Source organism: Hippocampus zosterae, chromosome 6, assembly GCF_025434085.1.
Source record: "Hippocampus zosterae strain Florida chromosome 6, ASM2543408v3, whole genome shotgun sequence".
Lineage (NCBI taxonomy): Eukaryota > Metazoa > Chordata > Actinopteri > Syngnathiformes > Syngnathidae > Hippocampus > Hippocampus zosterae.
Genome location: NC_067456.1, coordinates 7679107 through 7704729, shown reverse-complemented (window position 1 = coordinate 7704729; position 25623 = coordinate 7679107). Strand labels below are relative to the sequence as shown.

The 25623-nt window shown below is 44.4% G+C and overlaps 1 protein-coding gene across 5 annotated transcripts in view; it reads left to right on the top strand.

Annotated features, from left to right (window-relative positions):
* Window positions 1-25623, top strand: part of efna5b (ephrin-A5b) — a 156689-nt gene that overhangs the window by 84837 nt on the left and 46229 nt on the right. For all 5 annotated transcript variants that reach the window (XM_052068529.1, XM_052068532.1, XM_052068528.1 and 2 more), the window contains one exon: window positions 22144-22436. In XM_052068529.1, coding sequence (XP_051924489.1) covers window positions 22144-22436 — 293 coding nt within the window. The remainder of the gene's footprint in view (window positions 1-22143; window positions 22437-25623) is intronic.

Genomic DNA, 25623 nt, shown 5'->3' with positions numbered 1-25623 from the left:
ACACCGACGTATTCGAGTACGAGCAACTGTTTCGAATATGGAGGTATCCAAAAAGTGGTTTCGGTTGTGGGTGATTCTCTCCTGTGGCAATAACAGCAAAACTGTTCTCCAAATAGTACCCCTCCCCCAAGCCCATTTTTAAAAGCAACAGGTGGTTATAATTCATTCATTCATTCATTCATCTTCCGAGCCGCTTGATCCTCACTAGGGTCGCGGGGGGTGCTGGAACCTATCCCAGCTGTCATTGGGCAGTAGGCGGGGGACACCCTGAATCGGTTGCCAGCCAATCGCAGGGCACACAGAAACGAACAACCATTCGCACTCACACTCACACCTAGGGACAATTTAGAGTGTTCAATCAGCCTGCCACGCATGTTTTTGGAATGTGGGAGGAAACCGGAGCACCCGGAGAAAACCCACGCAGGCTCGGGGAGAACATGCAAACTCCATTCAGGGAGGCCGGAGCTGGAATCGAACCCGGCACCTCTGCACTGTGAAGCCGACGTGCTAACCACTGGACTTACCGGGCCGCCGGTGGTTATAATTTCATGTTGAAATCAAAACTTCACAGTTACAATTCACTCAGTCATCTATTTTCAAGGTTTGTTGTGGAACCAGCCAGCGCGCATCTTGTGTTGTGTTCGTGCGACACTAACGAGGCTGTTGCAAGCCTTATTTATAGCGCTTATATGAACATTCTTGTCGCACTGATGCCTTCCGTTGGGATTTAAAGTGTACATTTATCACCCTGATGTCATGTTGTCGTTAAGACCGACTATGCGTTACTGCTAATCCGCATGGAAGATTTCATGGAAATTCCGCCAACGCTGAGCATGAGCTATAGACGGTTGGGGGTGGGGGGTGGGGGGGGGGGCTGAGAATGACTTTTTGCCTTATGTGATGCTGGGGCCGTAGCATCGATTTATGAAACAAACTTGAAGTCCAGCAAGCTTCCTGGTTTTATGTGTGCGATCCGATGGCATCCTAAATTGAGTAGCGACACTTATGGCTGCGCAAATAAAGCTGTCATCTAATAATGCCACCCAAAAAAATGGTCATCTTTGTCCACATTTACTCATGGTCCAGCCGTCAAGATGATGTTTACTCAGCCGTTGCCCCAATACACCAGATTTAATACAACACAGATTAGCACATAATGCTGTTTAACCCCGATTATGTTTTTTTTTCTCTTGCATTAGCCGGATTATACATCCAAAAAAAAAAAAAAAAGACAAACTGATGTTTAATGTTTCCAATGCAGCTCTTTTTCATTTCATTCTGTGGAAAGCACTGTAATTTCATGTAGGTAACCTTTGCCTCTTTAATGACCTTTGTTGATTGCACTCAAATTCTGTATTGGAAAATACAACGACCACCTTTGAAAAGGAACATCGAGTATAGAATATGGAGTCACAAATGAAAATGTCAGGCATGTTTGTTAATGACCAGACCGCCTACACTGAGGCCAGGAGCTTGCGGAGGTAATTAGACGAGGACACACTTTGCCTGTCGCTGTCGTTGCACTTAATCAAGACCACAAAATTAATGCACGCTGACACTAAGATGCACTCTATGTGCGTGTGCGCAGTGCTTTGGGGCTAAAGTGTGAATTTTTCTCCTCTTGCAGTTCTCCTTACAACCGCACTACTTCACTGCGCCGTATTTGTGGGCATGCAATATTTACATTTACAATTGTAAGGGTGGATGGAACAATTTTCACAATAAAAATAATTTAATAATTTAAAATTAAAAAAAAATAAACAGAAACCAAAGATGAATTATGTGCTTGCCAATGACCTCTTGCGGACCAGTTTCGACAGACTGAGCTCGGACAGACGACCCAGGGGATGTGTGACTAAAATCTCACTTCGGGCCCCACCGCTCCGATGCTGTCAATTGATAATACTTAGTTTTGGGCCGCTTGTCAGCCGTGGGTCCTTTGAATCATCAGAACCCCCCCCCCCCCACCCCCTTCTTAAGGCGCCCTCTGCTCCCAACCGGAAAGAGGTCAGGTGACCTCCGTTAATTTGCTGCCTCAAGGTGAGTGAAGGCACCACAGGGGTTTTAGTCTCTTCCCTCTCACTATAATCTGCCCTTTATTGTTCCGAAGTGATCCTTTGGGAAATACAGCGACCCACCAAATATTTCTTCCAGTCTCAGTCATTCAGTTTATCCCGCACGAGCTCAAAGATGAGTCACAGACGTTAGTTGTAGCCAGTGGATGACTATTTCTCTATTGTCCTTTATGTATGAGATGACCCCCCCCCCCCCCCCCCCCCCGCTCCCTTTCCCGTGTGCATCCGTCTCGTTTCTTCCACTTCGTCTCTCGTGTGGCGCCAAACAGCAAGCCCGGAGGAAGCGATCTGGAGCGGGGTGGTGGTGGGGGAGGGCACAGGAGGAAGCAAGCTGGCGTGTGGTCATAGTAAGGCAGTAATAGTTTTCACCTGCTGTGCTGCGGCTACTCAAAAGATCACAGCTGTGGCATTTGATGCGCTCGGTGTCATACATGGTGCAAGACTACGATATGCTTTCAGGGTAGTTTTGTTGCGGATGGCGTCTCTCTCACCCTTTGATTCCTTGCCCTGATTTGGGACTTCACCACTCGCAACCAGTTGAACCCATCCAATTAGTCTGACCTAAATAGGCAGGAAGCACTTCATCATTTTTCAAATTACAATTCCAGTGGTGGCTAACCCTGCTAGAGTTGAGATAGTACAGGTATGTTAACTCATGATGGTTCATAAAAACGAGAAGCTATTTGAAATATTTGCCTGGATAGACGGGCAGGCAGACACCGTTCGAAATTGGATCGATTGGAGGGGTCCGAGCAGCAGTTTTGTCAGCAAATCGTCAAGTTAAGAGTGATTATATGTTGCCATTGTTGACAAGAAACCATTTCCTTTGCTTCAAAAATGAATGAATTAATTAAAACATTGCCTGTTAAGGTTTAATGTCGATGAGAATTTGACTCTGCAACTGACTGATTTTCTGTCGGAAATGTTATTTTAAAATAACAAACGTTATCGAACTTAAGGGAAATAATAAAACGGAAAGTCCATTGCCCTATGGGATATTTCTAAACACGTACCATCCTCATTTTTTATTTCTATTATTATTATTTGGGTCCCATATCTTCAACGTCTTCTGATGTGCCTTTGACAGATTTACTGTAGATTTATAGGTTGGCTGGATCCCTTACCAGCGACCCTACCCGACCCCCCACCCTTCCCTTTCCCTCAGTCATTCCACTTCACTTTCTGTTGGTCTTTATTTGCCTTTGCTTTTTACTCCATCTCGACTTCCTCTCCCTCTTTCTCTTCTCTAATCCTATTCATGAGTGGTGCGCACTCCATCATTCTGTCTCCCTATATCTCGGCCCGCCTTTCATTTTCTTCACACCTATCTGCATCGGAAAGAGAGAGGGAGAGAGAGAGAGAGACGAGTAGAGGGGCAGTGAGGAAGAACGACGGAGAGCTGGGGGGTAGGGAGAGATGGGCAGATTAGGTGACAGTGATAAGCGATCGATCTCAAGGCCAAAGCGGTCCGCGGAGGATCGCATTATTCCCCATCCCTCTACCTTCCATTCCTACCTCGTCTCTGCTTTTTACGTCCTCTCTTCCTTTCTAACCTTTGTTCTGACAAGGGTTCATTAGGGAACCACTTTGGCTGCATGAGTGCATGTAAGTGGCTGTATGTGTATGCACAGTTTTGCCTGTCCGCCCGGTTGATGGCTCATGAAGGATTGCTCCCTGGGGCGTCGCTCAACGGGTTTTAGTGGTTTGCGATCACATGCGTGCCAGCAAACGCATACGCAGCAAAACTTGATTAGGCCGGCCCTTCATGCATGTTTGAACATTGTTTGTGGATGTGCACTTCCAGGACCTTCATTGGATACATTTACACATTCTAATGAGAACCAATCACGAGCCAATTTACAAACTTCCTTTACAAAAACAATTCCACACGTGTTGCCGATTGCTCGTTAGTTGGGCAGATTCTGAACAATAATAAACGCGTGGTAAGAATGGGTTACTCTGGAATTGAGCAGTATTCTACACTTTTTCCGCTTATCTTGTTGCCATCAGTCTCTTTATACCTACATTAATGGCGGCACACACTTTTATCGTATGGCATTGCTGGCAAACTTCTTGAACAGCTTAAGGCATACCTTTTTGGGCCGACGCAGTTTGTAACAGTTGGAAACTCTACTTTAGAATTAACTGAGGTCGCATCTGGTGTTCCTCAAGGGTCCGTCCTTGGCCCTCTGCGTTTTCTCACTTGCATTAATGATTTCGAATCGGTGTTGCAATTTCTTTGTGTTAAGCTTTTTATGCATAATACTTTTTTTTAAATAAATTGTGATGATGATGTCATCAATTTAATCGTCTGATTTGAATGTAGTTTATCAGTGGTCCAGTAATAAACAGCTGGGAATCGCAGCCAAAAAATGCGGGTGGCTCAACAATCATTTCATTGATGAGGGAGTTGGTGTTAGAAGACCAGAAAACAGCCCACCTCTGACTGTGCTGGTCACTTTGTTTGGCTTTGTCCATTCAACTGCTTTTGTATCTTGTTTTTTCTTTGTTTGTGTGCATTGATCAATAAAACCAGACCAGAAGAAGTGAACCGAGCCAAAAAAACTCAGATGAAGATTCTAGCATACATTCGGCTATTGTCTGCCACAGCACATTAATGTTAAAGATTTTTCTTTCTTTTTATTTTTTATTTTTTTCACTACCACTTGGCTCTATCGATGTTGGTAACCACAGTTTTTTTTTTTACTGCGGTGTCCTGAAGATGGACCCACCATGGTCCATCCATCACGTCCATCATCCTCCTCTGCCTAAAAGTGTGTCCACGGCAGGAAACGGCCCTAACGAGCTTGTCTATTGATTAAGAGCTGCTTTTTGTTCTGGATGCCCTAAATGGATCTTCAGTCACTTGTATGGAGTCGGGACCGTGATGGCGATGCGGGGGCCGCTATGATTACAACAGGAGCACTTAAGATGCTTGATGTTTTATGCAAGAGCACGCGCCACGGCCAAGAGCAACATGTAAGCCTGGTTGTTTTTGTTGGATACTTTGGGTGCCCTTGGTGTCGATGATAATGAAAGTCAATCAACTGGATGACACTTTCTGTAGCGCTTGACTCATTTGATTAAAATGATCATGCATGTTTATTTGCTCCCGTGTGTTTATGCGCGTGTTTTGCTTTGCCCGCCGGCCCACCAGTTTAATTGATGTCCAACCAACTGTGACGAAGAGGCATGTGCACATATTTCCCACAATTCCTTTCACCAAATCCCAGGTGCATTCCCCTCCATGAGCGAGAGATAAATAATCTTCTCCAGCCAATGATGTTCTCCCATGTTTATTCATAACGCCTCCTCTTCAAATATTCCTTATTAAATTTCATTTCATCTGGAGATGGATTATGTTATTTGCGTGTTCAAAATGGCTGTTAACACCCCGAGTCGGCGAGCTTCAACACTGGCAGTGCTTAACCGGACGCTGATTGCGTCGGGCGTCACTTTGATCCATTGTCTTGTGTCAAATTTGCTTAAACAAGATTGTGGTTTTCCTCGGTATCCCCTTCCTGTTTCCTCCATAACTTGTCATCCGAGCCTGTTTGAGCTGAACAGGACCACAACCTGAAAAATCTGAAAGTGTTATCGAACCGGAGCCCCTCGTGCACACGCACACCCTATGCCGCACGCTGGTGTGCCGAACCTCAGAGATGATCACATAGATAGCAGCGTGATTTCCATTCTCTTACCTCATGGCTCCGCTCCCTCTTTTTCTAATCGCATTTCTCTCCGTCACACCCTTGCTTTTGTATGAAATATGATGTTTTGTTTTCTTGGCGGCTCGTGTCGTCTTTATCCCGGAGTGCGAGAAAAGAAATAGGACATGCCTGATGTTTCTTTTGCCTGGAAGCGAACCAAAAGGTCAGCAGTATCTCTGGGAATTGGTGTGTTTATCTGGCCGCTTGAAGGGCCGAGTTTTCCGAGAAGGTGGAGATATGACGGAAGCTCTCGGTAGGCGCGTGCTTTTTGAAAGTGTAAAGCATGCAGGTGAAAGGGATGAGGAGGGATTAGCGGATGGAATTAATTGAGTTTGAATTGACCCATGACACTTTTTAAGAAGGTGCGGTAAAGCGCAACCCTGAATGAAACATCTTAGACACAAACGCATATCTCTGGCTGCTCCTGTTGAAGGGGCCCCATGCTGTGTCCTGATAGGGACATCAATGCCAAGCGGTTCGTCTTTCAACGCAGTGGCCGAGAAAGTGATGAAAGACACCTCGAGATGAAGTGATGGACAGGCTAATTATTCAGATGATTGGCAACTCCAGATGTAGACTATACATGTCACCTAGAAAATTACAACTCACTCAGAAAAAAATAAATAAAAAAAATCTACTCCTGGCTTTAAACGAATGAATTGAACGCTGGGTAATAATGTGTTGCGTCATCTTTCAGCAATCCCGTAACATAGTCCAAATGTGTAACCTGGATGCTCAGAGCAACTTTCAGAGTTGATCAGTCATTGAGCGTTCATCTAGTGCAGTGGTGGGAAAACTACGGCCCGCGGGCCGGATCCGGCCCGTTGGTCTTTTTATTCTGGCCCGTCGAAGGTTGGTACAGAATTAAAGTTTGATGTGAATGATCGCATTCATTTCATTTGGACTTGTAATGAAAGGCATCTCAACGCCAGGTGGCGCATTGACTTGAAGTTGCACAGCACGGGGGGGAGACGGCGGGAAAGAAATCTTATCTACGACCTATGGACCTCTGTATCGCTCTACTTCTCCTGGTCTGATCACAACCCATCTGCAGCAATGCAGTGGCTAAAATAGGTGATCAACAACACTGTTCTCATTTAAAAAAAAAGCATATTAATACAGTACTTTCAAGCTTTTGTTCTGTTGATGTTTGATATGGACTGTCAACAAATGCGGTTTTTATTTATTTATTTATTTTGAATGTACCATAGCTCGTGCTGACCCGGCACTTCTGTTAAATTTTAAAAGTCAATGCGGGCCCCGAGCCAAAAAGTTTGCCCACCCCTGATCTAGTATGAAGCACAAATTTGGAAGAAGACACTCTCAGTTGGGGGTTTTTCCCCTTTGTGACCACACCGCATACCAAGTTACAAACAAAATTGGGTCGCATCGCCACCTAAGGTCTCTGTCATGTACCAAGGTGTCTAAATTAGGGTCCAAAGCTCAAACGCAATGGCACCGTGGTTTGCAACTGCTGCGCGCAGGCAGTGGCAGACAGTTCAGGTCAGAGGATGAGGTGAAGGAGACAGCTGCATCCCGGCCACTGTCCGAGGATGGATGAACTAAAAGGATTCTCCAAGTGCTCTAACTTTAGAACGCACATGTTGGTAAAATTCCCCAAGCCTGTCTGGAGCATGTCAACACATGCTTTCATAACCCCTCACTGCAAACTCGCCCCCCCTCCACCTCCCTTTTGTGATCGTGTGGACATCTCTCTGTTTGCCCAACCTGGCTAGAGCTCATGAATAAACAGCGCAAAAAAAAAAGAGGCCACGATGGTTGGCTAATATAACAAATCCTTCCCCTTGTTGATATTTCATTTTCTTTCCAGGAGCTTCTTGTGTCAATTTCCTGCCCTGCCTGGCGAGTTCAAAGGTTCGTGAACTCACAGCTGGAAGTGTGAAGAGCGCGTAACTCGTAGCCCGCAAGGACGCGACCCGCAGACCTTATTTCAGAACCCAAAAACCTTCTGTCTTACCTCCGTAGGGGAAATTCTACCAGGTCAATTAATTTTAATGGAGCACAAAGCGATTCAATTATCAGACATTTTTTGGAGGGACGGATTACCCGTGTTGAAGTGTGCGTGGGTGTATGTGTGTGCGCGTGCCTTTCTGTTTCTAAGCGTGCAATGCTTTTTATTTTACGCCAGGTGCTGGGTTTGGCGGTTGATGCAGTTACGCCGTTTCAAAGTTTGTGTTTCCATACAAATATTGACTGTAATTAGGACTTCACTGCTGTGTCAACCGAGCTTAGCGATAGCAAAGGCGAATGTGGAGTAAAGGAAATATAAGATCTGCCCAATGACCCTTGACCTTTGCTCCTTCTCCCCCCCATCTTGTGCCAGGTGCCTTTGTCAATGGCATTTTCTTTGAACACAGAAATACAAATGGCGCCAGGGAGAAGCTTCAAATATACAGCTTTATGAGCCAGACAATGATGTACTTTTTATAAGCACCTGGAACTTTCCCACCCGTCATACTCCACATATTTCTCCCATCCGGATGACTAAGACACCCACCACGTGTAAGCTGTCAACGAATGCGCAAGCATCAAAGAACAGCGATTCGGCGACAGCTGAGGCGGCCTTCACATCACGCAACATAAATTTATCTTGATATTTGCGATTGTCATTGAAACTTGTGAACAAGAAAAAGCGCACTTGGAATTTTAAAAGGCGTCGTATAAGAAGCAGGGTGAGGCGGGGCTAGTCGTGACACGTGAACCGCAGCGAATATTACATTTTGAAGGAACGGGTTTTGTGAAATATATCCAATAGAATGAATGAAATCAGAATTCTGTGCTTATGACTTGCTTCAGTTTCCATCCTCTCGATCAGCCCCCCCACACCCCCCAACCTTTTGTTCCGCGCCATAGACCGACTTCACAGTGACATCCAGTATTTTGACAGAGCAGCATAGAAATTAAACTCTTCGTCATACAATGACGATGAATGGAGTTGCTGAAATGAGTTGGAGCCCAGCGCTTGGTTCTCTTCAAGGAGCCTTTCCCACGAGCGGAGTCGGTCCTTACAGTCGTCTGTGCAACACGATAATCGAACCAAGATTAAATATTAATCAAATCTGGGGCAAAATAAGCTTGTTTTCTGTCTGCCAAGATAATTCCTCTCACCCTTTTAGATTTTTTTTCCCCACTTACAAATCTTTATAAGGTTATACGACGCGCTAATGGGATTTTATTTCTAGTTATGAGAAAATGTAGCCTAAAATCAGAAAGTCATAAGACATGCTGGGGTTTTCTGAGGCTAACTGTGTTTCCCTGTTTTTAGAAATCTTGCCCAATCAAACATTCCCGATCAATTGGGAGATGACTTTGCTGAAAGTACTCCCAATTTCATGAAGTTCTTATTTTTTTATGACCGTTTTTTTTTTTCTCCTAATCGAGTTATTTCACCTTGTTCAGGTTAAGGTCGGCAAAAATTGCTGTTGACATGAGGGTGGATTTTTTTCATTTTTTTTTCTTTTATTCGGTTAGTATTGAATTTTTGCTACCAATTTAAGCACGGCGCAGTGAGAATACTTTTTTTCTCCTTTTCACAAAACTTTTCTAACACAACAAAGTCTTAACAAAGCATCCGTTTTTATGTTATTTTTCGTGACTCGAGCTGTCTGCAATTCGCCCTCGCACAAGACCTGTCTCGACTAAACACAAACATGAGCACGGCCTCATGCATATAAGACAACCATCGCCGGAGCAGCGCAAGGCTAACTGGAAACTGGCCCTGAACCGTGCAAATTAACGCCAGTGGAATGTTCATGCGCGTGATGTACAACCGGCTACGTATGCATCAAGAATCGTATGTACGTGTACGTTCTTGAGCACGTGCATGCTCGTGTCTACATTGTCAAGTGACCTTTGCCGCCCTACAGAACGCAGGCACTGCCCCGTCATAAGACATGCAGTCAAAGTACCCGACACACCACTTAACCCCCCGCCTGGGACCTTGACAGTTTCTCCATGGGAGGCTGACCCACGACGTCCTGTAAGATGCTTGGTTCATACCAAGCGCACACAGACACACACGTATGCACACACACACACACACATGCGGCATTAATACAGACTGTTGCGTGCTGGAGCTAAAGGCACGCATAACTTTTTGACAGGCGTGAGGTATGGGATCACCACTGACAAAAGCGCCGCTGTCCCGTCTGGAGTTACAGCTCTCGCCTTGTCATCTTGGGCGGCCTCACTATGTCTTCCTGCCTCCATATATCTCCGCCAAGTCACGCGCGGGTGTGCATTAGCAGTCATTAAATACACGCAGACGCTCTTAGTCTGGACGGGGAGAAGGCAAGTAATAGTCTTATATTTTTGGCGTGTTTTGCATGACCAAAATGAAAATTATATCGTGGCGGCCCGGTGATCCAGTGGTTAGCGCGTCACAATGCAGAGGTCGTGGGTTCGATCCCGGCGACGTCCTTCCTGTGTGGCGTTTGCATGTTCTCCCTGGGCCTGCGTAGGTTTTCTCCGGGCACTCCGGTTTCCTCCCACATTCCCAAAAACATGCATGGCAGGTTGATTGAACACTCTAAATTGTCCCTGGGTGTGAGTGTGAGCGCGGTTGATTGTTCGGAATAAAGCAAAACAGAAAATGGATGGATGGATGGAAAATATATTTAGTTATTCGCATTTTAAGACACAGGCGAGGCACAATATTCGGTATACGTGCACATTTTCATGAGATCTAAAAGACGCGTAAAAAAATCTTCTTTTAGCAATGGTTATAGTTTTGATCGGTTGTTGTGTAACTTACTGAATTCTAATCTCAAAACTAAAATCCTAAAAATGCGGCCATTCCTTTCTCCGCTTTGGTGAAAAGCGTCAACTTCTAAATCTGTCTACTGAGGTGATCGGCGCCTGTGTAATCTGATTGTGATAGCACAGCCAAATCGCTATTCGGACGAAACAATCCATTATTGGCTATTTTGGGGAGGGACGTATTTCAGACTTGGAAAGCCGGTGGGCGGACAGCTATCAGAAAAATACTGCTGTTTTTATGTCATCTGATGGGCACGTCAAGCCTGCCTACCAAGGTGCGTAAACTATGCTCCGACCGAGACGATGTGCAGTTCAGCAGATAATAGGAGGGTTAGTGTGACATGATGCTGTAAAATATTGTCATCACTGGGTGGCAGCAGACAAGCCAACTGCTCGGGAAAACTAAACTGAAATCATAGCCATAGATCTTGCCAGGTACTCATTTTCTCCAATATGCGGGGCAACATCTCAAGTTGAATGCCCCTGAAGTCTTTCAATTTAGATTTCAGGCAACAAGTATTTACTCATGGTAATGCATTAGGCCTTTTTTGTAGGTTGTTTCTATTTGAGAATTGTTTTTCCCCTCTAAAAGATTTGACCTTAAAATTGTATCTTTGAATTAATGGTTATATCATTGCCATGGTTACACCCGGGGACAGATTATTTTCATTTACTTAATTTCTACTGGAAAAATTGTCCTGCCATTCTACCAAATGAATGTTCGGGAACGAGATTTTGCGAAATGTGTTTGACTGCATAGACAGCATTCATTGGCAAAGGATGTGATAAAAATGTAAATTGTAACCGCTCTTCTTGTCTCGAAAACAGTGTAAGAGTTGATTGCATTCTTTTCATTTTTATTTATCCAATTCTCTCATGCGAGCAGCTTTTCATTCAACACAAATTCTGCCCCTTAGCAGATGTCTACGTTTTGATTTTAATGATTGTTTAGCTCTTTCTTTGAGCGAGCAAGCCTCTCCCTCGTCTACTGGTGGCAGTTGGTGAACTGGTTTTATGAACGCAAAGACATTATGGCATCCACAAACAGTTCCATGGTTGAGTGTCTTTGTCCGTGAGCATGTCAAGTCTACTGTTAAGGGGATGCCATGACATGTCACTGCATAATTGTGTACCGTATTTTACGGGCTATAAGTCAGTTTTTTTTTTTTTTCATAGTTTGGCTGGGGTGCGATTTATACTCTGGAGCGATTTATGTGTGAAATTCTGAACACATTATTACGTCATTTCACACGGTATTTTCACATTAAACCACAAGAGGGTGCTATAGGCCAGTCTTGATAAGTTGACGAATCTGACCTAAGCGACGTAGAAGAGGAAGCGCCGCATCTTCTACCTCCAGATTTAGCGGAGTTGTTTAAAACGGACACAGAGGATGAAGATTTCATTGGATTTAGTGATTAGGAGTGACGCTGATGGTTAGTTAAACGTGTTAGCATGTTCTTTATGCTATCGTAATCTGGATAACTCTTAATAAATACATGAATATACCAGGCGCTCTCTCAGTTCGTTGTTTGTGCGTCATGTAACGTTAGCATATCGTAGACTTATTCAGCCTTTTGTTCCAGTTTATTTTAACTTGTCTTTCAAGACGACAAGTCTGTTATTGGTGTTGGCTTTTATGAAATATGCATTTAATGGCTGGTGCGACCTATACTACGGAGAGATTTATAATCCGGAAAAATATGTGATGTTTATGATGGTTGGTATTTTGTTTTGTTTTTTTTTTTCTTTATAACTTTCTGCAGGTTTTAAAACTTAATAATGTCTTTTTATCTGGGCTTCGGCTCTGCGTATTGTGTTCTAAGAAGCAGAAGGTCAGGGCCTTGCATCTGGACCACTTTCGTCAAGAAAAGTGTCTTAAAAGAGCACTTTAGACAAACCCGATATACTGTGTGGATGATGTCGGTCTACTTAGTTGTGCTCCTGTATTATTAATACAAGTGCAGCCCTTCACAAGCCGAACACATCAATTCAAAAGACAATGAATTTGACCACTTTCTCCGCTTTGGAAAGGGCTATTTTTAAAGGTCTAGAGCCGGGTACTTAGTTGCATAAGAATACATACTCGATGAATATTCCATTGGGTGCAGTCGATGGCAAATCTACACCATTTTGTACGGTCGTATGGCAAGCTATTCAAACCTCATTTTTATGCAGTATTTATTTCGTATTATATCACAAATATATATTTTTTAAAATTCCATGCACTCGTCCGCTGCTTCGTAAGATATGCCGCCAATCAACCTTCGTGTCGACCGTCACTGTGCCATACTGATCTCCAGTATTTCAAATGCTCCAAAATGTGGCAGCCTCATCCACTTTCAAGTGCGATTTGTGACGATTGATTAGTCACGACATTGTTTCAGCCCATAGGTGCACCTATGGCAATTTAAATGCAAGCTGGCTCACCAGGTAATATTTTCAGAGGGGTTTCAGTGTTCTTCATCGGTATGGTATGTCCTCTCCCATTCACTACGAGCAGACTATTCCCTCTGGCTATTAAAACAAACAAACAAACGACTAACAGCCAATTTGTCTCCAACGCAATCATCCATTAATTGACACAAATGGACAATTTGTGAGCATGCATACAATGAAGCACACGTCTTCCCAGTACACAGTGTACAGTATTTACAGAGGCATTGAAGTGGCTTTGGGGAGGCTATAATTCACTAGAATGGCCCCAGGGGCTGACAGGATGTCGCAGGGGGGGGCGGAATGTGTCATTTTTCCCAAGACTCCCTTAGTGACGGGCGGACACATAAAGAAATCCTTTTACGCACGCAGACACAAACCTACCACACACACAGTGCTCCATACTGTATACAGTCTCCACACCCCAGTGTTTCACACCCATAAAAAATGGTTGTTTGTCAGAGTGCTCCAGCTCTGAGGAAGTATCTGTCTCCCTTTCATTCTTTTCCACATCTCCGATTTACATTTGAGCCACGGCATGCTGATGCGGGCGACATCAAACACTCGCCTGAGCGCCAAGAAGAACAGAACAAGAACTCGTCTGTCGCTGCTCTTAATTCATTGTCTCCCTGGGGCGAAATGAGCACTGACAGACGTAAATGGCAGAAATGAATATCGTTAAGATCACAGTTGAGGGTGACAGTGGCGGGGAGGGCTGGGGTGGGTTGCGGTCGCAGGCTGGTGACAAGAGTGAGGGGAACATGAGGAGAAGGCTTGATGAAAGTCAAGGAATGCATGAGTAGAGAGGTGCCTCTCTTTGCTGACAGACACTATATTATACTAGCTTGACCACCTGTTCTCAGCTTACCCTCCCCCCAATAAAGCAGCACCACATCTACCCAGTAAAATGCACCATGATGCGCAAGCATCTCTTTACGACGTATATGTGCACGCACCAAGAAAAAAAACGCATCCGTGACGTTTTTCCGCCTGCGTGTGCTTCCACATTAGCGGTCATGTATGATATCGTTTAAGTCTGTGTGTCTTCTTAACAAAACTCCCGCTGAGACCGTAAATCTACCGGCCTGTTAGCCAAGCTGGAATGCGTCTGTCAGCTCGTGTAACAAGCGACGCTCATGCATGCTAGTCCTTTGTTCCGGTACTTTGATAGCACGGAGCTTGCCGGGTTCTCCTTGCAGATTAATGCCAAGGCCAAACAATCTGAAATATGTTGCTGAGATTCATTTTTAATGACAAATCATACAATTCGTAGACATGCTCTCTGGCCTTTGTATGTGAAGCGCCATCTGCTGGATCCCAATGAAAGTGCAATGACTGTAACGATTATCAGTCTCGGATGAGCTGTGTCGTTATTGTCAATCAAAAAAGATTATTCTTGATATTATTAGAACACATTTTCTTCGTATTCTACGCCGTCCATAAACAAATACAAATAGTTTTACGAATGAAATGTCAATTCCGTGTGGTCAAGCGCTTCGATGCGGTCAAACACCTCTCCGGTAGGTTTTCGGTTCATGGCCGAGTATCGTTCCAAGGCTCGCAACAGAATCTCCCGCTCACCTCCACTTTCACAGTAGCAGCGTTGCATGTGCCCTCTTGTGCCACGTGACCACTGCAAACTTTGCAAGCCACGTGTCACCTTGAACCCGCGTACGTCGGGACCATCGAAAGCCGCGGTCCTGTTTTGGTAATCTGTCATACTCATGAAGGCCACTTCGATGATCAAGTAAATCTCGAGGCTATCTGAAATTCCTTCTGTGCTTTTCTTTGCTTTTATTTGAGCGAAGACCGACTATCCAGTTTCAGAAAAAAAAGTTTTAAAAAACTGTTGTGATGATTTTAGGGCACATGCTGCATTCAGCTGAACCATTCCAAGGTGCATTTGTTCGGCGCCTTCTCAGGATTTCTGCCAATCCCGTGTGATCGACGGCGCAGTTGATTCGAAACCCTGTCGTGCTGCGAGAGGTTTTGGGTTGAGGACATCTGGCGAAACCCTCAAGTTGTCTCCAACCGCTTTGAGCACCAGTATTTTTCTTTTCTCCCTGTCTGACTTTGTTGCAGAAATGTCATCATACCCTTTATAATATTCATTTCCTCTCTCTGCTGTTATCTCCTGTAGAAGCATGTCTGAGCCCAAGCGCAGTTTGGTGTGATAGACGGATCCAGAAAGTCTGTTTTATGTTCTGGACTTCTATATGACTCCGATTGAGGGCCGCATTGTAATTTCTCGTCGGTCCTTTGGACAAAAAGGCGTGCGGGGGAATTCTCCATCTCCGGGCTGTTGAAGAAAAGAGACTTGTAGAAATGTTGAGCTGGTGAGAGGAATTTAATTTAACAGCAAAGATTATTGCGGAGAGGAAATATTGGATGCAGTTATCTGCTCCTCACCTTCTCCTCGCTCTTCATTACAGTCTCCTGCCATCAGACGTAACAAGGCGAACACCACATAGGATTGAAGAGCTATTTCGGAAAACTGCAATCTCCCCCCCAAAAAAATATGTAATACAGTTGGACTTTGTAAAGTTGAACACCCTTGAGTTATAAATCAGTTTTTGCGGGGGAGGGCGGTCTTAATAACCTTTTTAAGTCAAATGCCATGTTAAATCGTCATTACATACAAATGATTGTGTGTGTGTGTGTGTGTGTGTGTATGTATGTGTGTGTGTTTTGTTTTAGCTTTGGCATATTTCAAAATAAGAGCAGCTTTAACGTGTGGGTTGTTAAGAGAAGATTGACATTAAAAAAAAACGCTCACATTGACACTGGAGGACAAGAGATTCTTTTTAAATCCCGCAGCACAGAGACATCATGCAAACTACAAAAAAAAAAAAAAAAAGACCCAACTGAGATTTGAACCCAGATCTCCTGGCTGTGCTGCAGACATGGGAACCACTTGTGTTTCACATGATTTTTCTTATGGGGGAAAAAAATTAATAAAAAATTTCCAAATCCCAAATTTGGTCGACCACCATATTGGAACAAATTGATGTGCTCGGGATGTCATTGCTCCTCTTATATCACGCCGGCGGTGCCTAATTACACATCTGCACCAACGACCACAAAGTGTTTGCGCTGTTGCATTTGCAGCATACAAACCATGTGGAAAGATCCTGGATAGATTTTGCATGGGTAATCCAAATCCGGGTTCAGTCAGAGTTCATCCCCTCTTGACATATTTTCCCTCCGGAGACCAAAATCAACAAATGATTCCACGTGTCACAAACAACGTAAGCTCTCGAGCATGCAAACACTCAACAAGGTACACAAGTTTGAAGAAAACAATTGCATCTATTTTCTTTTTTTAAGGTCCACACGCGTTTCTACTTTCTTGGTTTGTGATTTGATTTCTCAGGCAAACAAAAGCATGCCAGAGGATTTCAAATTGAAAATCAGACGCATGACTTTCGCCAGGGAGGCTTGCGGTTATGTAAATAGATCTGATTCAGGGTCACGTGCAAGGCGGGTGGAGCGAAGAACTCGGGTAAGGTGAAAAAAAAAAGGAACGTGGTGGTCATCGAAAAGACCTGTTTACACTTAATAATTTTGTTACGTGAGTGGCGGTCAGACAGGAGGAATTATTTGCGGTTATTTGGTCCGAGTGCATTTTCTATGCTGGCGACACGAAAGGTCAACATGTCAGCTGTTTTTGTGTTTGTGGCCTCGGCGTGCATTGTGATTTATGCCCGATAAATCTTAATCTGATTTTGATCAGCTCCTAAAATGAGACAATTGCCCACCGTAGTGTTTTATTTCATTTTTTGTCCACTAGGCGCACAGTGGCCCCTAATCTGATATTTTAGGTTGAACATTTAGGGGCGGACATTGTAACTAAATATTCACTCTACTCATTTTCACTATATTACTGATTAATGGGCGGGAGTGTGGGGCAGAACTTTATCAGCGATGAAAAATATTTAAGGATCATAATAAATGTTTAAAAAACAAACAACCTGCAAATTTCCTCGTGGCAAAGGCGCGAGTCGATGAAAAATGTACACGCTCCGTCTTAACTTTTGGCCATCCCTGATTTCGGGGCAATGTTGTAACCCTGTCTATACATTTGAGCACGAAATAATACGAACGTAAAATATAGAGAAAATATAGATCACGTTGTTGGATACTTGCCTTTAAAAGACGGTCTGAAGAAATCGTTGAGTCTTGCATGTGAGGGTTTCGGTGTGAGTTGTGGCCTACAGCAGCTCTTGCACCAGTGTGCTCTCCGTCTCTGTTTTATTGTTCAGGCATTCAATAAATGGCTGAAAAGTGCATAGGCGACTCTCCTTTCCCACATGTGAGGTCATGACAGTAGATAAGTATACTCTTGGGAAAAAAAAAAAAAAACATCAAACCAGTTCCTATGAAGAAGAGACTTCCGGATAGCAGAAGCGAGAAATATTGGCAATGTTGCGGGGTTTCCCGCAACAGACAAATACAAAGTAGATACGTTTGACAAAAATATCGGTGACCGTCTAGATTGCGGAAGAGCGCAGTAATCCCATTTTGACACACCTACGGGACTGTACCTTTCAGCAAAATTGCTATTGGATCTCAATAGTTCATCTGATTTGAAGGACTTGGATCACTTTTCACTCTCAAAAGGTGCCTGATGGGAGTTCATTACAGCGTGCGAGCGGGTGGGGGGAGCGTGCGTGCAGAGAGGTGTTCGTTTGTCTCTCTGCGGTGTCACTGGGGTGTGTAATTGAAATGGAAATGAGCCAATCAAAGAGTGTGATGGCCAGTCACGCTGTCCCGTGTGCTCTTTCCAAATTTCGGCTCTTTGTGTTTTCGTGCACGTGTTTGCGCGTGGACCCTTTTTTTTTTTTTTGTTGGAGCTTCATTGCGTCATGCAAAGCCACCGTGTCTGGGCCCTGCTGGCTCGCCTGGTTGACTCCGTGGTGTGACTCGGAGCCTTCTGAGACAGCTGCACCATAACAGAGACATGTAATTATCACCATTTTACAATTAGCCCCCCATTTAACTCAGCTCCTTAATTACCTGTTTTTGTGCCAGAGAGCTTCCCCCCCAACATGGCTCTCCATGTCTTAGCAAATGTGAAGAAGTATGTTTGAAAATGGAAAAGTGATTGTAATGGCTCGGTCAAGTGTGTTTTGGGCTTAGTTGCTCCACAACAACTCCATCTGGGCAGCTTCTTTTCTTTTTTTTTGCCAGCTTTTATGAGGCGATCACAATGAGGGGCTTTGCTGAATTTCAAACAAATACCACATTTTCACATTATCCGATGTTAAATGTATTAGACGCTCAGAATAGTATGTGTTGCATAATTATGTGAACTTTATGTGGGGACTTTTTAACTAGCAGTTCAGGGCCCACACGAAAAAAATCTCATGAACATTTTGGGGGGGGGGGCAACCCCCAATGCTCTACTTTTTAAGTAAATACCACAAAATATTTACGTAGGAATATATGCTAACCAGGGCGGCCCGGTAGTCCAGTGGTTAGCACGTCGGCTTCACAGTGCAGAGGTACCGGGTTCGATTCCAGCTCCGGCCTCCCTGTATGGAGTTTGCATGTTCTCCCCGGGCCTGCGTGGGTTTTCTCCGGGTGCTCCGGTTTCCTCCCACATTCCAAAAGAAAAACATGCGTGGCAGGCTGATTGAACACTCTAAATTGTCCCTAGGTGTGAGTGTGAGTGTGAATTGTTGTTCGTTTCTGTCTGCCCTGCGATTGGCTGGCAACCAATTCAGGGTGTCCCTCGCCTACTGCCCGAAGACAGCTGGGATAGGCTCCAGCACCCCCCGCGACCCTAGTGAGGATCAAGCGGCTCGGAAGATGAATGAATGAATGAATGAATGAATATATGCTAACCACGGCGGCCCAGTGGTCTAGTGGTTAGTGTGTCGACCTCACAGTGCAGAGGTGCACGGTTCGACTCCGGCCTCCCTGTGTGGAGTTTGCATGTTCTCCCCAAGCCTGCGTGGGTTTTCTCCGGGTACTCCGGTTTCCGCCCACATTCCAAAAACATTGAACACTCTAAATTGTCCCGATGTGTGAGTGTGAGCGTGGATGGTTGCCCGTCTCTGTGTGCCCTGCGATTGGCTAGCAACCAGTTCAGAGTGTCCCCCGCCTACTGCCCGAAGACGGCTGGCATTGGCTCCTGCATCTCCCGCGACCCTTGTGAGGATAAAGCGGATCGGAAAATGTACGGATGGATATATGCTAACCACTTTTCACTTTGCTGTCCCAAAACTGGAATGGAATATGGATACTGGAAAGAGAGAGTACAGGAATGAAGTACTATTTTTGATGCTTGGTCAGCCAGATGGACGCGAGTAGATTCATCATATACCGTATTTGTAACATTTAAGGAAACTCATCTAGATGTTTTGTTTTGATGTAGCTTGCTTCAGTCCTCTTTCAAATAAAATGTGTCTGCTTCCCCAGGCAGACACAGGAGATCCTCATTCTCTGACATTTGATCACATGTTCGTATGTCTCCTTCCAACCGACGAGTTCGGGCACAGCGTGGATTTGGTTTCTGGCAGAGGGAGTTTGAAGTGGCAAAACAGACAGGCCCAAGTTGAGCTGAGCGGATACTTGGGGAAGAGACTTGGAGCTGATATACATCAGCATAGCTCATTCCTCTCATGCCGGCGTTGTATTAGTCGTTCTCTTTCGAGGCGTTTGTACTCGAGTCGTATCAAAGATTCACCGGAAGCTCGGAAATGCGAGTTGCTGTATTCTACTTCCTCGTGTAAACTTTCACTTTTTTGGAAGCAAATCCTCTCTCCCTCCTTGTTCCTATCTCACTCTGTGCCAGCTTCTGGCTCTGTCAGCGATGCTCCTTTGCCAAGCGCCCTCCGCGGACCGCGCCAACCTAACACAGGGCAAACAAAGTGTGCGTGGAATCGGAAATGTGTTTCTTGCATGTTTGTGTTCACGTTACCGATATATTTTGTCAGATTTTACACGCTCCCCAGCCCCCCCCCCCCCAAAAAAAAACCCCTCGGCTTCATTTACAGTCGAGGCTGGTCGCCACAAGGGGCGAATGCTGAGGCTTGAAGAGAAGGGCACTTGCAACATTCACACCTACACATGTAAAGGCATGCTCACATGCGATATCTCCTCTCCATCACATGCACACCGGCGGATGAAAAGGATGTAGCCATTAAATCTGTGACATTTTAAAGGAAGAGAAATGCGTGGCTCTTCCTGGACCTCAGCAAACGTGTTATAAATGAGTTATTACAGATAAGCTGCTTGACGCTTTGCTTGTAAACGCTTCACAACGGTATTTACCCTGCAAGAGTAAACAAAAGCGAGCATGGGTCGGGGCGGGGGGGCAGAGAAGAATAGTTCACACTCACATACATAGATGCACATAAATGAATCTGCAAAGCAAAGCCAGCTGACGCATATGCACACTTTAATGGGAAATGGCTGGAGGTGCGTTTGCCACTTTATTGTGACATTAATCATTCAATTATACCGACACAAACGAAGTGACAAGTGAAGGCACTCCGAGCAGATTGCCGGAATTGCTATGTGAGTTTAATAAAAATAAAAAAAACTTTGCGTGATGCGTGTCGGGATTGCCACTTTGTAGAATCGTAGCGCAGCAGATGCCGGATCAGCATTCTCGCACATATGCGGCGACTTGAGCCGACCAAATCCATCCTCGAATGGGAACTTCAAACTCCACAATGATGCAACTAGACAGAGTTAAATTGAGAGCAGATGAAGTGAGAAATGGCACAATGGGGATAGACGAGGATAACGCAAAAAAAGCTGCGTGCATTTTTAGAATTTTTTTTTTCTTCTGGTAGAGAGTTTTAAGAAGAAAAGAATTCAGCGTGATTTGTATATATGAACCCTTTCAGGGACAATGGTCACTGCAGTGGACAGCTTACCATGTTATCAGTTTACAGCGTGCATGAGAGGGTTAATGCTGAGCCCTCCAGAGTTGTTCTCATACTTTTTGCGGGGTCTCCAGGAAACCCCTCCTACAGTCTGCAATTTTCAATTAAAAGTTTGGTCCGATTTTACGGACTCGGCCGTAAGGCCGACATGCCAGATGGTTTGTTAAACAAATCCATCAATGAAAGAGTGAATAGAAACTAAATGGGAAGAGGGCAAGGGCTTAAAAAAAATAAAACAGTGTTTAGATAGTGCTTCTGCCTGTCACATCCATTACGGGCCAATCAGATCAAAAAGTAATGGAGTAAACTACTTCCTTGACGAAGAGCCACTGTCTCGTGACAAAGTAAAACAGCCGCACAATCAAGAAATGTTGCCTCTGTTTTTTTTTTTTCATTATCTACTTTCTACCGATTCCTTATACGTTAAATTGCTCCATGTGCACTTTGTATGCAGCGATGGCTGTTTGAAAGTGCTCTATAAATACTGTGGACTTGACTTCCAAAAAAAAGTACCAACCATGCGCAATTGTGTGGCACCGTCACATTGAGAGCGTTTGAGGGAGGTGTTAAAAGGCACACCAAGCATGTTGAACAGGCGTTTTCTCCGTGACCCTGACGCCAGACCTCTGCAGACCCTCGCAGCAATCGCTCTCGAGTTGAGGGCATTCCGCAGGTGCGGGACCGATTCTGTCATCAGCAGACGAGATGTGTTGAGCGCGTGTTTAGATTTGTTGTCGACTTCTGATGAATCGGTATGTATCAAAGCCCTCTGACCCCCATGTGGCCTCTTCCAGCGCAGCCGTCGGGGGACCGGGCGTCGTGTTTTTCTCATCATGACATTTCTCATCTGGACCCCCTTGTTACGGCCGTGATCTTTTGTACCACGTCTGCGTTTGTCCTTCTGTCGGCAGAGATTCTCGAGTGCTTTTTTTTTTTCTTCTCTGGAGAAGTGTTTTCTTCCCACACTTTACTTCTCCCGCCATGCGCAAATGCGCGTGCAAGTATGCGCCGCAGTGACAGATTTATAGATATAAACAAACTCGCGTAAAGAAATTTATTGAAGCTTGAAGACGAGAGCCGGCTGCCAGTAAATTTCAATGTCGCAGTGACAGAGTGCAGAGTATCAAGCGCGCACGCTCTACATATGTATGCTGAATTCTAACACTTCAATCGGCGCTAATTTGAGGCACTGTTCAGGCTTCTGGTGTGTCAGTGTGAATTTATTTTGCTTTGTTTTTTTTCTAGATTCCACCGTGGGGACTATCACATCGACGTGTGCATAAATGACTACCTGGATGTCTACTGCCCGCATTACGCGGACTCGGTTCCCGAGGAAAGGACGGAACGCTACGTCCTCTACATGGTCAACTACGACGGCTACAGCACGTGCGACCACACCTTCAAGGGCTTCAAGCGCTGGGAGTGCAACCGGCCGCACTCGCCCAACGGGCCGCTCAAGTTCTCGGAGAAGTTTCAGCTCTTCACCCCGTTCTCCTTGGGCTTTGAGTTCAGACCGGGAAGAGAATATTACTACATCTGTGAGTCTTCATCTCATTACATTTGCTTGTCTTGCTTGGCAGCTCTATGATGTGTCAATCAACTCAGTCGTAGGCTTGTAAAATTCCGGGAACCCCCTTCTCAAATTAAAAAAATTGGTCTATTGCTCATAAAACGCTAGCATGACGAACGTTTCAATGCCGTAGATTCAAACAAGCAAATGAAAAACTGTCAGCCAGTAAATGTCAGTGCCCTTCATGCGTGGCGTGTATTCTTACGCCGTTGCGTAAACTAGTTCCTTACACCACAGTTGACACCATAAAAAGAGTAAAACATGGACCTTTTTTTGATTTATTATATATTTTTTGGAAGATGTTCATCAAAAATAATAATCAATATAAATATTCTAATTTCCAAAATGCAGTATTTTGGAATGTTTGGGTAAATCGGGTTCTCCATTGAACAAGACGTTATTCTGTACATGAGTTAACAAAGAAATAACTTTTTTTTTTCTTCAAAATAAATGTAGGAATGCAGTCAATGCTTTTTCGAGAATGAGTTTCGGCCTCCCTGCTCTTTTCCGCTTTGTGAAGTAACGTCAGAGCAGAGGGCAGGAAACATTAGTCATGCTAGCTTAACATGTTAGCTGCCTTGCTAGCATGTCACGCTCACTTTTGTAGCTGGTTGCAAACATTCATTTCAAGAGAGCATACATTAATATATGAAAGTCACTTTGGATTTGTTGATTTGTATGACATATTCTTTCTTTGCCAAGCTGCGCTCATTGATAAATTACCCAAAAAGCTGACTTTTGGGGGAGAAAACAAAGACGCTGTGTGGGTCACACCAACAAGCGAGGGGAAGGAATCATGTCACTTTGCTTGCACTGACGACTCAAACATAAAAACATGCTAGAAAAAGAAAAAGAAAACAACTCCTGCCACAACAACATCTTCGGAAAAGTTTCCACCCCATTTGCGACCCCAAATGTCTCGTGTGACACGTGTTTCTTGCAGCTGTGGTGATTTGTTAAATCATACGGAAAGACTGCACAAAAACAAAATGAATGGCCACGTTTTATGATTCGACAGCATGCCCTGAAATTGAAGAGACAAGACAGAGTCTGCTCCAGGAGTTTGTTTGGCCTTAGTAGGGAATTAAAATGTATTTTCTCCCCTTAATAAATCATAGAAATAAGAATTGATCTGTTTCATCAGGACACGTTTTTGCTGTAATAAAACTGTAAGCATATTCGGGTCATGTTTATCGTAACATTTTTGCATGAAGCGAATGAAGAATACCTGAAGCACAAGTACAAAATCGGGCAGCCATGTTTTCACACCGAGCGCTGAGGTCGACACTTCTTTCCTAAAATGGCAAAGGTATTCGAAGGCTGGTGTGTGTGCGTGTGTGTGTGTGGGGAGGGGTGGGGGGGTGTTAATGAGCCAGTTAGAAAGTTATTGCTCAATTCTCCAGCTGCATTATATTGGAGTATTCAAAAGGAATACCCTCCATCTCATGTTCAATGTTGGGTTGTCTGCGCCTCACTTTGAGGTTATCTCGAGTTGAAGGGTGCTTAAAGCAAGCAAAACCTCTGCGGGGCAACTCCGTCAGGAGGAATGGATGGCGCCTTCATGAAATTCAAAGTCAAAATGAACTTCACTCCTTTAATACATCCATAATGGTTCCTATTTCGGGACGTCGAATAAAACCAATCATGGATAGTTTTCAAACCGGCACATTGAGAAACGACCCTGACCATGAAATCCGATGGGGTGTTTTGAACAAGCCGGTTTTCTAGAGGAGAAATTGCAGTCGTTCAATTCAGAAGGTGCAGCAATGTATAGATCCATTTAATACGCACAAATACATTGTGGATGGGCATTTCCCCCTAACTTCTATGGTAATATCTTTTTGATTGTTCGTTGTTGTAGTCAGAATATATTTTCCTTAGCCGTAAGCTTTAGTCTTCAAAATTCTGAAGAATGTAATCAAGTACGCAGTGAATTAACTCTTTCACGCATCAATAATCATGACCTTTGACCTGAAAACATGATAGGCTGTTCACTTTAGTGACCGCTGTACCTGAAAAGGTTAATGAGTTTCTCCTTTTTAATTTAACTACAATCATAAACTATTTTACACCAACAAAACCGATTTGCATGATCGCTAAGTGATGCATTTGCTGAAAAATTCGGAGTAAATGAAGAAAATATATCCCCGAAGCGGCATCAATATTTTTTTTCAATCCGTTCCCTACAGATTTGCAACAAAATCTCCTTTGTAGAGGTTAAAATCCTAAAAGGATTCCTTCTGGGAACACCAAACGACATATTGCATTTCATTGGTGGCATCTTTTTTGCTCATGAATCATTTTTCTTCGATTCGAACATTTTAAAGATCGAGAGAAGCCAAACTCGAAATCACAATTATTTTTAGATGAATCATCCATCCCGAGACTGTCATATGATTTTGCCTGTGAACTTTTTTTTATTGTGTTTTCTCCACAAGCCACAGCACAGAATGGGTCAGATGAGTTAGGCTCAAAGTACCAAGATGCGTTTCCTCCATCTGCAACTTTTTATGACGCAGTTAACCAAAGCGTAACCTTCAATATTCATCCAGACATCTTTTCGCATTTCTCTCTCGTTCTGCTCCACAGCACCTAAATGGGACCCTCACCGAGTGCACTGTTGTTTCTGTGCCGAAGCGCAATCTGGAAAACTAAGACAGAAGCCTTGCGCTTATTTGACAATTTGTCTTCATCAAAATTTGCAATATGCTCCTTGTCATTGAGACCAAAACGATACAGTGTCATGCTAATGAAGATGAGAGGAGCTTGATCGGGGTTAGCGGAGGGTTACACAACTCCTCCACTCTCTCATGTCGCTACTTGCAACGTTTATTTTTTACCGCTGAGAGATGCTTGTCCTGCGGGCGGGATTAAATTACCCCGCGACCGACGAGGCTAGCCGTGGAACACATGCGTTCGGCTGTTGCACGTCGTATTGGTTTAGTGGCCCGCGGCTTCATTGGCTATTGAATGATTCTAGCGTACAGCCTCTCTGGCTAGCAGGGCGGATATTAAAGTCATCTAGCATGAAGTTGTCTGACATGTGATTTCCCGCCGCCATTGTGTCCAGCTCCAATGTCCATAAAAAGCAGGCGGGATGGCTGCTGACGGATTGGGCTGTCTCTTTGGTGGACAGAATGTCTAGCTGAAGGAAG